This window comes from Choloepus didactylus, chromosome 1, assembly GCF_015220235.1.
Source record: "Choloepus didactylus isolate mChoDid1 chromosome 1, mChoDid1.pri, whole genome shotgun sequence".
In the NCBI taxonomy this organism is placed as follows: domain Eukaryota; kingdom Metazoa; phylum Chordata; class Mammalia; order Pilosa; family Megalonychidae; genus Choloepus; species Choloepus didactylus.
In genome coordinates, this window is record NC_051307.1 from 11,094,490 (window position 1) to 11,108,536 (window position 14,047).

The following is a 14,047-nucleotide window of genomic DNA, read 5'->3' on the forward strand; positions in this document are numbered from 1 at the left end:
CCTGGTCATTCTCAAGGGGGAGAGGTCATCCCAAGGCAACAGCCCACACCTGTGGGCACAGGACAAATAATTAAGGGGCTAAAATGATTTTTTTTTTCCCTTACCAGTTTGCTAAAATCACTCTACTTCTAAAAAACAGGGAACTGGCCATCCTCACAGTGAAAGAACCCAGAGCTTAAATCCTCACCACATTTCCAAGGTGAGCGAGGACCCTTTACAGGCGGGGCTGGGGGACCGTACAGGTATCAAGCACGGGCTGATGAAATCTACAGTAGCCCTGGGGGGCAGGGGACAATATCAGTCCCAAGTAGACTTAGGTCCTGTTGCTTTTGGTGGGCGTAAAAGCATGTGCAACCGAATTTGACCTGGGTCTTTTAAGGGGCCAAACATTCACCATCATTTGCAATAGGCTATGTGGGAGGACTGGGGAAGAAAGGGGGTGTTTTTCCCCTATCCCAAAAGACAGGAGTATGAAAGCTTACCCAGATGCCTATGGCAGGGGTGGCACGTGTTTCTACTCCTGATCCGGGACATTCGAGATGGGGGGACATCTCCAGCCTGCCCCCACCCACTCCCCCTCACCGGGGCTGTATGTCCAGATCACAAGTGCTCCCCAGGGCAGGGCTCCCTTCCAGTGTGCCCACCAGGACCCAGCTCCCTTTTTGCCTGCAATGCTGAGAAGACAAATCTTTAGGTCCTCCCAGAACTACTGGATTGCTCAACCAAAAACAACACGTGAGACAAATGAACAGTTTTAGAAAGAGAGAGATGGTGCTGTTTGGAGCCATCTGATGAGGGGACAGGGGAAGAAGGCGAGAGCAAAGAGAGAAACAAATACGTCGGACTTACGTGAGGACATAATTGACACTCACGATGCAGTGGGGCCGGGACGAGCGGCTGTTGTGCACGACGGTGGCGTAGCTCTGCACCCACACCCAGCCGCCCAGCTTGGACAGCAGCCGGTAGTACTTGGTGGTGACCTGGCCTTTCACCAGCACTGCAAGCACAAGGGGGCGTGAATGCTGCGTTGGGGGGGCAGGGGAGCAGGACCCCCCACTTACCCGCCCTGGGGCACCCCGACAGCCGGCCTCAGGGCTGTGAACCTTGGACAGTGAGCAGGCCCTGCCTTTGGGGACACTGCCCCCGCCAATGACCTGCCTTCCTGGTCCTGATCGTTTCTGGGGCGAGCACATCTTTGACAACTTGACAAAGTGGATGGGTTCTCTCCGCAGGAAGATGCATGCCTGCCCCAACACGCAACAGATTCTGCAGCCACAGAGCTGTCCCTCCCCTCCTCTGGTAAGGACTCTGATTTACAGTCACTGCTTGATAAAATTGGATTTGCTTTTCAGTCTCCAAAATGCCACTATTATGTTTTAATCCCCCAATCCCTTACTGGGTGGGGCTATTGAAACCAAATAGTAAATTAAGTGCATTCAATTAAGTGTCAAGTTGGCGTTATTTGCTGTTCATCGGAAGGTCCCTGCCTTCACAGTGAAATCTTTTGTTACTCTTGTCATTTACATTTGCTTCCCACCCACCCATTTTCCCCAGGCCCCTTAGTTTCCTACGTTGCTCAGGTAGGAAAGACCTCTGCTTCCTCAGGCAGTTCCTACAAATTGGGCACAAGCTCTAGGCTTCCGAGTTCCTCACTTCCAAAGCCTCGGGGTTCCCATAAACCCGTGGCCCTCCTCAAAGCCCTTCTACAGAAGCTGCGGGTGGGCATGGAGGGGAGAAACCCGGAGAGTTAATCCTCTCCCAGGAGGGGGAAGCTGGTAAGTCAGAAAAGATACCCCTGGACCCTGGCTCCCCACGCCCCATAATTGGAGCCAACTGGGAAGGGATTTGGGGAGGTGGTGGAACTAGCTGTGATGGAACTAGCTGGTGCGGAGAACACCCTGAGGCTCAGGTGCAACAGAATACTTAGCCTGAGTATTGTACCCTCAGGCAAAGCCCATGTCACTTTCTGCCCAAACACTCCTGGGCTCTCCACTGCTTTCTGTGACTTCTTGTTACTTTCCAGATGGTTCTTCAGTATCCACTGTAACACTTACATCAAAATACTTCAGTACAGAAATTTTTAAAATGCTACAAATATGATCATTACAGAGTTATTAGCCTTACTATATAAAGGGTTCATACAGGTTGATAAAAACACTAAGACCCTAAAGGAAAATGGGCAAAGAACATGAACAATCAATTCACCAAAGCAAAACTAGAAATGGCCCAAATGAAAAGCAACTGTTTTTTGTTCAACTTAAAACTAGACATCACCTGTGCTGGTTTGGATGTATTATGTCCCCCAAAATGCCATGTTCTTTGATGCAATCTTGTGGGGGCAGACGTATTAGTGTTGATTAGGTTGGATCCTATTGATTGTTTCCATGAAGATGTGACTCAATCAACTGTGGGCAAGACCTTTGACTGGATAATTTCCATGGAGGTGTTATCCCACCCATTGAGTGGGTCTTAATTAAATCACTAGAGCCATATAAAAGAGCTGGCAAACAGAAGGAACTCTGAGCAGCTGCAGCCAAGACAGACACTTTGAAGAATGCATAGGAGCTGAGAGTGGAGATGGAGCACAACCTGGGATCAGCAGATGCCAGCCACGTGCCTTCCCGGCTAACAGAGGTTTTCCGGACGCCATTGACCTTCCTTCAGTGAAGGTATACTTGTGTTGATGCCTTCCTTCATTTGGACATTTTCATGGCCTTCAGAATGTAACTCTGTAACCAAATAAACCCCCTTTATAAAAGCCAATCCATTTCTGGTATTTTGCATAACGGCAGTATTAGCAAACCAGAACACCATCCATCAAAAGCAGACTTTAAAAAATATATATAAATATCAAATGATTCCATTTATATGAAACATCTGGAATAGGGAAATCCACCGAAACAGAAAGGTGCTTGGTAGCTGCAAAGGACTCTGGGAAGAGGGTGAGGTGGAGATGAGGAGTGACTACTAACAGGTACACAAGTTTCTTTTTTGGGGTGACGAAAATGTTCTGGAATTAGACAGAAGTAATAGTTGCACAAGACTGTGAATATACTAGAAGTCCCTGAACTGTACACTTTTAAATGGTTAAAATGGTAAGTTTTATGTTGTGTGAATTTTATCTCAACAACAACAAAAAGAAACAACGATGGGCAATACTGGCTAACATCTGGGCTGATGGTAGGCTGAATTGGTGTGGTCCTTCTGGAGAGCAATTTGACAGCTCAACACCCATCAACAGGTTGATTTCACTTCTAAGGATTGTGAGTTATACAAACAAAGATTTCTGAACCAAGAGATTCATTACAATCTTGCTTTTAACTCAGAAGGAAGGGAAAAACAGGAGGGACCTGTAACTGTTCAACACAATAGGGAAAATGGCAATTAATAAGAATTTTTAGTATTATGGGAAACTGTGATGCATTCAGATTCAGAACGGCATTTATTGTTAATTGGGAAAACTGGGGCAGGGGGCAGTATACGGGAACTCTGTACTTTCGGCATGATTTTTCTGTAAACCTATAATGGCTCCAAAAATCAAACAAATAAAGAAGAATTGCATATAGTATAATCCTAATTATGAAAAACTGCACACACAACATCCAACTGTGTCTTGGAATCCTTTCTAATCCTCCTGTGCCTCAGTTTCCTCATTTATAAGCAGAGGACAATCACAATCCCTACATCCTCCTGTTGTTGTGAAGATTAGATAATCTGCATGAAGATTTAGAACAGCTCAATATACATTAATGATCATTATCTCTGGGTGGTAAAATTACAGGTAATTTTCATCTTTTTAGTTTTTACTCTAAATTTTCAACAATAAGGAGGTATTCGTTTTATATGCAGACTGAAAAAGTACTTATTTTTGACATGGGAAAGCAGTTGCTATGGGGGTTGTGAAGTGGAAATACAATAAAACACCAAGCCCCACATAAGCCAGGGGCAAACACATCAGTCCTGCTGCGTAACAACCAGTCCAGCCATTTGGGGAGGTGGGTTGCTATGCTACAGTGACAGCAGCACAGAGACCAGCTCTTTCCTGACCAGGCTTAACATCTACATCTCAACAGACTCATCTGTTTTGCAAGAACAAAATCAAATGCTGAGGATGCAGACAAAGAGGGAGGTAGCAGGGAAGGAACTGACTTTACAGTGCTTCTCCTCTGGGGGTTTGATTTTTAAACCAAAAATACATGGTTACTACTTCCAGGTCATTTTCCACATACAATGCCTCAGTTTACCCCACCACAATCATGGGAAGCGAGTGTTTCAGGAAACTGGAGCTATTCCCACTTCCATTTCTCAGAGTGGCACTGCTCTGGTTTACTAAAGCTGCTGTTATGCAAAATACCAGAAATGGATTGGCTTTTATAAAGGGGACCTATTAGGTTACAAATTTACAGTTCAAAGGCCATAAAAGTGTCCAAACTAAGGTATCAACAAGAGAATACCTTCACTGAAGAAAGGCCGATGGCGTCTGGAACACCTCTGTCAGCTGGGAAGGCACATGGCTGGCATCTGTTGGTCCTTTGCTCCTGGGTTCTGGTTTCAAAATGGCTTTCTCCAAAATGTCTCTGGGCTTCCGTCTCTCTTAGCTTCTTTCTCTCATCTCCTGTGCCTCTTGCTTGTTCTCCCTGGGCATTTCTCTTTAAGCTTCTGGGAGTCCTCTCTTAGCTTCTCAAGGGCAAACTCTAGACTTAATCTTTTAGTTCAATATCTCCAAATATCTTCCTGTCTGCATCTCCAAGTGTCTGGGTCTGTGTCAGCCCCTGAGCTCTCTAAAGGACTCCAGTAAACCAATCAAGGCCTACCTTGAATGGGTTGGGGTCACACCTCCATGGGAATAATCTAATCAAAAGGTCCCATCCACAGTTGGGTGGGTCATATCTCCACGAAAATAACTTATTCAAAAGATCCCACCCATGATAAGTCTACACCCACAAGACTGAATTTAAAAAAAACATGGTTTTTGTGGGGGACATACTAGATTTAAACCAGCACAGACACTGTGGGAGGTGGGGCCAGCAGCTTCCAGAAATTTCTCTCTAGCAACATATGGGGATGGTCCACCATTTCGGGGAGAGTCATGTAACGAATCTGCTTATGTTCCCCAAATAACCAATAAATGCCACATGATGAAGCTCCATTCCTGTGGATTTCCTGAGAAGTCATTCTTTCTTCAACAGAAATGCGTGTTAATGTCTTTAACTTTGAAATCTGTTCCCAGGAGTGTTTGTAAGACCTCCTCAGGGATCTGGCCATACACTTTTCCTGTTGCTTAAGTTACACATTGTATTACCTCTTATTTATTGTAACATTCCTCAAACCTATCATTAATCCTTTTAAACTGTATAAAATGAAGCCAGTTTATCCTAAATATTTTATATTAAGAATCAAATTGTAGAAATGGCTGAGATTTTATTGCCTCTGACCCTCTCTGACTCTGCTGTGATGAGGCTTAGATACACAGACCAAACAAGCATACACGTATGATTTTTTTCTTTTTTTTTTTGCTTCTCTATGACCCATGGCAATAGTCAACATGTCAATCCAAGCTGAAATCCTAGACACAGCATTCTTCGGTTTGCTCCTGCTCGGTTTGCTCCTGCTCCCCCTCCAGTCTCTTGCCCTTAATTAGCTGCCTGATCCCGGGCTGGCAGGCTGTAAAGGCCCTGCTTGTGGTGGTGATGGGTGGGGCCAGGGAGCAGGGGATCACCCTAAACCATAAGCCCCTGAGCTGAGAGGCCTTGCTTCATGCACCTCTGTACCCGTCGCATCTCCAACAACATGAACCACAATCATTCTAGATTCAGCGTGATCCACACTTAGGCAGAAGCCAGTGGTCTCAGTTTCCCGAGACCACTTTGGGATGGGAACTCTGGTTCTAGAATGTACTATCCAAAAAAAAAAAAAAAAATAAAGCCAGGTGGGCTTTGCTGTCTCCCCTGAATTCCTGCTGGGGACACAGTCATTTGGGAGGAAAGTGAACATTTGGTCTCTAGCATGACTTCTTTTTCTGTTTTGGATGTTACAAGCTGAAAAGGACACCAAAAATGCCTGTAGTGGATTGAATGGTGGCCTTCAAAATGATATGTCCACATCCAAACCTTCAGAACCTGGGAATGTGACCTTATATGGAAAGCGGGTCTTTGCAAATGTCACCATGTTAAGGATCCCGAGAAGAGAGCACCCTGGGTTATCTGGGGGGACCTAAATCCAATGACAAGTGTCTGTGTAAGAGACAGAGGAGGACCCAGAAGAGCAGCCGTGGGAAGTCAGAGGCAGAGCTGGAGGGACACAGCCACAAGCCAAGGAATCCCAGAAGCCACCGGAAGCTTCAAGAAGCCAGGAAGGATGCTCCCCCCCAAGCCTTCAAAGGTTTTGGACTTCTGGCCTCCAGAACTGTGAGAGAACACATTTCTGTTGTTTTGAGCCACCAAATTGGTGGTGATTTGCTCCGTCAGCCCCAGGAAACTGACACAGTGCCCTAAAAAGGAACCAACCCTGCTCACGGGGGCATCAAACAAGGGCCCCAAGACTCCAAAGCTGGTGCTTTCCCACCCCAATGGGCCACTGCCGGCCTCCCACCCACCACACACCGGCTGGGCAGAGCCCCTGTTCCAGAGCCTGACACTCTGCCCCTGGAGAGCCTTCTGCTCTGGACTGGTGACAGCGTGACAGGCAAGAGAAATTCCAAAGAGCAGTCTCCTGACCAATTTCATGATTCTTTCCAAAATTCAGAACTCCAGCTCTGCCCCTAGGATGCTACCTTCCCAACGGGGGAAAAACAGTAAATGCTATTCTCTTGTCCTCCTCATGGTTCTTGTCACCATGAGGGATCTCAGTGAAGTTGGAGCCAAGCCATCTGCTTCTTTGGGGATTGGGCCCCCTGCCCGCTTGCATTTCCCCAACACAGCCCCCGATGCTCCATCCCTGCTGGTCGGAGCAGGGTTCGGTTGGTACAAGGGCAGAGGGCAGCATCTTAGGGAAGAAATTCTAGCAGGGATATACTGTGGAACGTCCCCAGAGTGGCAATGACCCTGAACACCATCAAATCACCTTTGGCACCAAGCAGAAGGGACAATTTACACCAAAAAGCATCCAACCTGCTTCCAGGAACCAGACAACATATAAATCACACTGCGCTTTCTTAGGGTTCTGCACTGTTCCAAAACTAACAGCTGCACCTGAACACACAGGCTTCTGCCCACCTTTGTCAACAAGACAGAACTGATTCTCTCCAGTCTCTGCTCGAGAGCAGCTTTTTCAAAGGATCTCAGTATGAATTAAATTCCATCTCCCATTTCCAGTCCAGAGGAAAGAAAGTCCAACAATGAAAGCTAGCGTCCCCTGTAATGTCAGCCAACATTCCTGCACAATAGATTGGAAACTCCTTTCAAGTTCACCTTCTATCTCGAGACCTTTGTCCCCTGTTCCATAGCTGGCCCATAGAGTGGCTGCAAACTGGTAGCCCACACACCACATGTGCCCACAGATGTGCTGTTCTTGCTCAGAAGGCCTGTGTGGGGTCAGACCTTTAATTAACCACAGGCTCCACCACTCCCTACTGTCCTACACTTGTTCATATTACATGACTGGCCTATAGCGTTTGAGTTCGTGGCTCCTGTACATCACTAGGAGTGAGTTCCCCATGGGTCCATACCACTTAATCTAATGTCCTGTAATTCTGTCATAATAATTATTGCCTGAAAGTTGGACACTACATACTCAGGCCTCAAAGCCTTGCTCTGTCCTTGAAATGTGGGGATAGTTGGATAAGGCCTGCTTCTCATTGTGATTTCGGCTCAGCACACTGTGCACTGGGACCTACCTAGAGAGCTAGGTGAAATTCTCAACTACACTGGAAGAATATCACAGGGCTCCCAAACCATTATGTCTACAAAAAACTGCCCACTGTCTGCCCAAGTCAATTTCACCAAGTCTGACCCCTTTCCTGCCTCCCATCAGGCTGTCCCCTGCCTGTCCCCCAGGGTGTCCGGGCTCAAGAGAGCACAAACCTCTGCCAGCTCCATCCACAGACAAGAAAGTCCCCCAAACACTAAACGAAGGGAGCTTGGAGACCCTTGGTTTTCTTGCAGTGCACGTATTTCACACCTGGGCTGACTGTGCTTTCCTCAATCACCACAGGTGCTGGGCAAGGATCCCGTGTTCTCTTCACAGAAGGTTCTAGAAAAGGACCTGGCACACTGACATCGGCCTGACCTGGAGAGCTCACCTGGTAATGCCCACCATAACCAGCCTGAGGCCCACGGGTCTTCCTTTGCAGCACCACGGCACCAGGCCCATCCCAGCACCCCCCTCTCGCTGGCCCCGGCCTGCTCTCCCCAGTCACCACACTGCCCCTGGCCTGCTTTTTGTCACAAAGCTTGACTTTCCAGAAGGCTCTGGATTATTTTTCTTCAGGGGCTGTGCTTTCTTCAGACCCAGTGGACTCCTGCTCCTGCTTAAGACAATATTTTGAAAACAATTTGCCTAAGTCCAGCGCTCCGGAACCACTGCCTCTTTACACCCCATGAGGCCTCTTCCAGAGCCGCTGGGCCTCGTCTCCGGGGATTCCTGGGCTTTGGACTCTGATGCGGAAAAAGCTTGGCCTTAGAAACCAGGGCAGTGACCTCACTTTGATCCTTGGCAGCGGCAGTGGTTTGCTTTGTTCCTGCCTTCAATTACCTAATCAGCTGCTAAGACAGAACCGTGTGTACGTCTCCCTCTAAGAGGGGACCCGGCAACTCCTTGGCCTTGGAGTACCAAGGTTTCCTTGAGGTGCACGTATTTCACACCACATTTGCCACAGCTGCTGGTCACCTTCAGCTGCCTCGGTTGCTGCAGATGGACAGGGGGCCGCCAAGGCCACCCGTGTGCCTGGCATTCCCGGGACAGCCCCCGACCAGCTGCAGCTGGCATCAGGCTGAAGGGCTGGGGTCCTCGGGTGGCGGCAGCTACCATGGAGCCTGGGAGGGTGGATGCCAGAATCAGAAGGCCCCTAGAGCAGGAGGCTCCCCTGAGCCCAGTCACCAAAACACCAGGGGACAGCACTGAAAAGCCACATTTTGAAATGATGCATCTGCCTTCTCAGACTTCTCACCTGCCCTCCCCAGGCCAGCCTCTCCAGCTCAAATGCCAGCATAAAGATAGTAAAGAAAGTCCCCAAGGGATCCCAACAGCAGGCAGCAGAAGCTTTGTGCAAACACAAAAACTTCTAAAGGTCCCGAATAAGAAACCTAAATTTTCAGACTCACTTTCCAATCCCTCTGAAAATGACGTACCTTGATGACCCAACTCATTATAACACAGTGCCAATAAGAAAGGTTTATGTTTTTAAAGTCTGAAACTGGGCCAGGGCAATATATCATAAAAATATCAAATGGGTCAGGTACTGCCAAAGATTAATAACAAATAAAACTTGAAAAATGACTCATCTTTAAATTGTTTTTTTAGTTTTTAAAAATTAAATTTAAAAAACAACAAGGGCTCAATCTCAACAGGTGAACTCGCTGCCCTCCCCTCTACGTGGGACCCGACTCCCAGGGGTGTAAATCTCCCTGGCAACGCAGAGTATGACTCCCGGGGATGAATGTGGACCGGGCATCGTGGGACTGAGAGTATCTTCTTGACCAAAAGGGGGATGCAAAATGAGACAAAATGGTTTCAGTGGCTGAGAGATTCCAAATGGAGTCGAGAGGTCACTCTGGTGGACATTCTTATGCACTATATAGATAACACCTCTTAGGCTTTAATGTATTGGAATAGCTAGAAGTAAATACCTGAAACTACCAAACTCCAACCCAGCAGTCTGGACTCCTGAAGACAATTATATAATAATGTAGATTACCAGGGGTGACAGAGTGATTGTGAAGACCTTGTGGATCACACCCCCTTTATCTAGTGTATGGATGAGTGGAGGAATGGGGATAAAAACTAAAGGACAAATGGGGTGGGATGGGGGGATGATTTGGGTGTTCTTTTTCACTTTTATTTTTTATTCTTGTTCTGGTTCTTTCTGATGTAAGGAAAATGTTCGGAGATGGATTGTGATGATGAACGCATAACTATGTTATCATACTGTGGACAGTGGATTGTATATCATGGATGATTGTATGGTGTGTGAATGTATTTCAATAAAACTGAATTTAATAAAAAACAAACAAACAAACAAACAAAAACAAGGGCTCAGAGCCCAGGGAGGAGAGGCAGTGGCCTTTGGCACCAAACCAGGAGTGGAAACAGAACAGACCTGGAGCACGTGGGGGCTCGGCTGCCACACCGGGCAGGAGCCTGGGTCTGGAGGACACGCCAGCTGGAGAGGTGTGACACATGTGTGCAGGGAGAAGCCAGACCAGGCTGCTGAGCGGGTCTCCATGCAGCCAGAGGCCGGGGCAGGGGTGAGCTGGGGACAGCCTGTGACGGGGCCAGCCTACAGGCAGTGAGACGTGGGATCTTTCCTTCCCCTGCCCCTTCTCACTCCCCTGCCTGTGCTGCCGTCACCATCCAAATTAACAACCACACTTGACCCCTAAGCTCACAGTCAAGGGTCTGGAGTTTAAGGAAATTAAAACAGATGCCGACCAGCCCTGGGGTCCAGGGGGTGATGGAGAGTCAGAGACAGGAAGCCTGGAGTTGGACCCTGTGGCCCCAGTTCTATGTCCCGGAAGGTTCTATGTCTCGATGGGGTACCATAGAATGGAGAGGTGCCCAAACCCCAAAAGCTCCATGTCCAAAGACTCTACCTCCAAACACCATCCTCTGCTTGTCGACTCTTCTTTTTATTCATTGGAACATTCCAGCTTCAGGGAGGAAAGTCACGTCCCAGGTCATGTTGTGGCTGCCCTGAGGGAGCTGTGGCTACCCATGTCCCCAGGTGACTGCAACGCTGGGACCAATGCATGAGTTCTGGGGAGACTAATTCCCACCTGCCATGCTTGGGTCACAGGTTGCCCCGGCCCTCGGCGAAGCACTCTCCATCCTCTGAGACTGCTCCTTGCTGCAACCCCTCTCTGGCTAGCGCTGGAGGAGCTGGCAGAGGGGAGGCTGGGAAGATGGGAGGCGGGAGAGCGATGCTAAAGCCGCATTCCGCACCGTCCCCGCCATCCCTGCTGCCAACTTTCTTGGCTGCAGCTAAGGTCAGAGTCCCACAAACCCAGAAATCACTGTCAACATTGTTATCTTCTGCTTTCTTTATTTTGCCAACTCCAGCCCATTTGGAAAAGAAAGCCGTGCTCCCTCTAGTTTTTAAATGCTTCTGCCTTTCCTGCACATCCCCTAGGAGCCCTGTGTCTGCTCTCCCTCTCAGGCTTCCCTCAGATAATTGTACTGTTCGGAAATTCTGAATTTCAAGTGAGATAAGGCTAATTTATCATGTGGATACAGAACTCTGAAATCAAACCTCCGTATAGGTTTAATAAACTCATACACTTGGGAAGATTGGGCCTCTGAGAGAACAAAGACCGACCCACACCTTCCAGCTGAAGGCCAGTTGTGTGGTGGAAATCGCTGAACTTGAGCCCTGCCCACAACTCAGCTGCTGTCCCTGCGGTCACGTCACCCCCGAGGCTCACTGCTCACTCGGAAAATGAAGACGGGACCCAGCCAGCTCCCCAGAGACTGAACGGTCAGACTCAATATGTGAGAGAAGCATCTAGTCCTTGACGGGGACACAGGACTCTCCCTAATAGCCCTCACTGTGGCTGTCAGGAAGTTTCCAAAAAACAAATTGTATTCCCCTCCTCTGAAAAAATTCCCCGCTTCCCTCTGTTACCCAGGCAAGGCAAGATGTAAGAAAGGTTACTTAAAACAAAAACTTTTCATTCCATGGGTTTTCTTTCTCCATGCTCAGAGGCCTAATTTCCTGCCTTCAAACCCTGCTTTGAAGAATAAGTCTTCCCTTCATATAATTTGGGGGTTTACTTCAAATGCCTTGCTAGGATCACAAGCTCCTTCCTTGCTTGCCCCTGCTTCTCTCCTTGGGGACTCCAGGGACCACTCAGAGCTGCCGGCCTGCCCCTCCACCCCGACGTCAGCTGGGGCAGGCGTCTTTCCCCTGGTGCTCCCGGGAGGTGAGGAAATAGGAACCTTCACATTTGCTCTCGGGGCCCCGCTGCCCTCCCTTTCAGAAAGTTCTAAGGCGCACACTGCTACTTCATTCCCTCAAAGCAGATGCCCCTTCCACTTTCCAATGGTTCTCAGTCCTCCAGGGAGCACTCCCCCCAGTCTTCCCTTCTCCTCCCTCTTTACACCTGTCCATTCAATTCTCCCAAATGTCTGTCATTAGCAAATTCTACCCTGATTGCACAAGAAAGTGTTCTAGCTCCCATAATAGATTCCATCCAAACACTTTGCAGTTGCTTCCCTACTAAACTTGGTCTTGAGAATGACAGGATGTTTATATACATTCATGACTCGGTCATTAAAAAAAGAAACGAAAAGGTTATTCACAACTCCGAGTCACTACATACAGCAGGGGCTGACAGAGGGGAGCAAGGGACAGGCCGTCCACGTCTGTCCAGCCCCATGTCCTGGTTTCCATGCCCTAGTGACTTGGAGAGGACAGAGAAAGAATGATCCCCATTTCCTGTCATGCTTGGTGTGTACCTCTCCACACAGCCCAGACATGCCAACAGCGCGCTCATGGTCAGGAGCAGCCCCACAGCCTGCTGTCTACCTCAACTGGACCCCAGCCAACGCAAAGCACAGCAGGAACGGAGGACATGGCATCTGGGCCGTGGGTCAGAAGATTCACCTCCTCTAACCACCTGCACATTAAAAAGCACTCCTGGAACGGCCGTGGGCATGGCGGAGCTGGACCGTGGGAGTGGAGGTAGTCCCCTCCGTCCGAATTATCGTCTGCCTCAATTTGGATTCCTGAAGGAAAGTGCCACTTCTTTAACTATCTCAGTGACTAAAGCCCTTCCTATATCCAGATGTTTCCCAAACTGCTTCCACTGGCGAATCAAATATGCTTTGTTTGCTCTTTCCAAGCTGACTTCCTCCATACCCTGAGAGAGTGGGTATAGCGGTCAGCGGCACAGACGTTGGAGCCAGGCCACTTGGGCTCAGCTCCCAGCTCAGCTGCCACCTTGCTTTGTGACTGCCCACAACTGGCTTAACCTCTCTGGGTTAGTTGAGTAGGATGATGGATACCAAGGCATTCACTGGCTGGTAACATGCTTCAGCACTTAGAAGAGTATCTGCAGGTAGTCATTACACTGTGGTCGATTTTTGCAACTGGGGTCCAGAGATTGTGAAGAAATTTAGCTCAAATCAGCAATCCAGAGTATAGGCAACTTCTGAAGCATCCTACACCTGCCAGAGTCTTATTGGAAGGGGAAGCACGTATGTTTGAGAACTGGCCACCAATACGTACACTTAACCAAGGGGTGGATGAAATCATGCTTAAGGTTTAAGACTCATGTGTACTTCAGATGATTATTTTACCAAACATGGGATATGCCCCCTCCACCCCATCCTGGGAGCCTCTCCCTGGCCCGCTGTCTCCCACACCCTGCGGGGTGAGCGCCCAGCTACTCACGGAGGTGGTGTGCGTAGCGCAGGTGGAACACGTCACAGCCATGCACATGATGGTAGAGGGTCTTTTCGATCAGGTCCTGTGGCTCGTACCCCGTCAGCTCCGTCACCCTAGGGGGGTACAGGGGCTCAGTGAGGTTCACCGCTTGGCAGAATGCCTTTGCTTTAAACTAATGTTGCTCTTGCCACCTAATCAAGTGCTAAAAGGCTCAGGGAGAATGTTGATGTTGGAAACGGAGAATGATCTTTTTTTTACAAGATCTTTGAACTCCAGCCCAGCATAGGATGTAGCACTGTTCATGAGCGGGAAGGTTCTTCAGAAACGACCGGCCAAAAGAAAGCTTTGGGATGGCTTACAATGTTAGCCTTTTTCAAGGGGAAGCATATCTAAGGATGCTTAAGAGTGAAGCTTGGCACTGATATTGGGAGAAACAACCCACCCTTTGGGGGCATCTGGGGAACAGTCCTGTGTGAGCTTTGAAATCTCCATTTCCCCCTGGACACA

General features: G+C 48.5%; 1 protein-coding gene across 1 annotated transcript in view; it reads right to left on the reverse strand.

Annotated features, from left to right (window-relative positions):
* Positions 1-14,047, reverse strand: part of SIM2 (SIM bHLH transcription factor 2) — a 50,302-nt gene that overhangs the window by 5,452 nt on the left and 30,803 nt on the right. Inside the window, exons 7-8 of the mRNA XM_037831669.1 lie at positions 13,547-13,653; positions 850-997 (exon numbers count right to left, since the gene is read on the reverse strand). Coding sequence (XP_037687597.1) covers positions 850-997; positions 13,547-13,653 — 255 coding nt within the window. The remainder of the gene's footprint in view (positions 1-849; positions 998-13,546; positions 13,654-14,047) is intronic.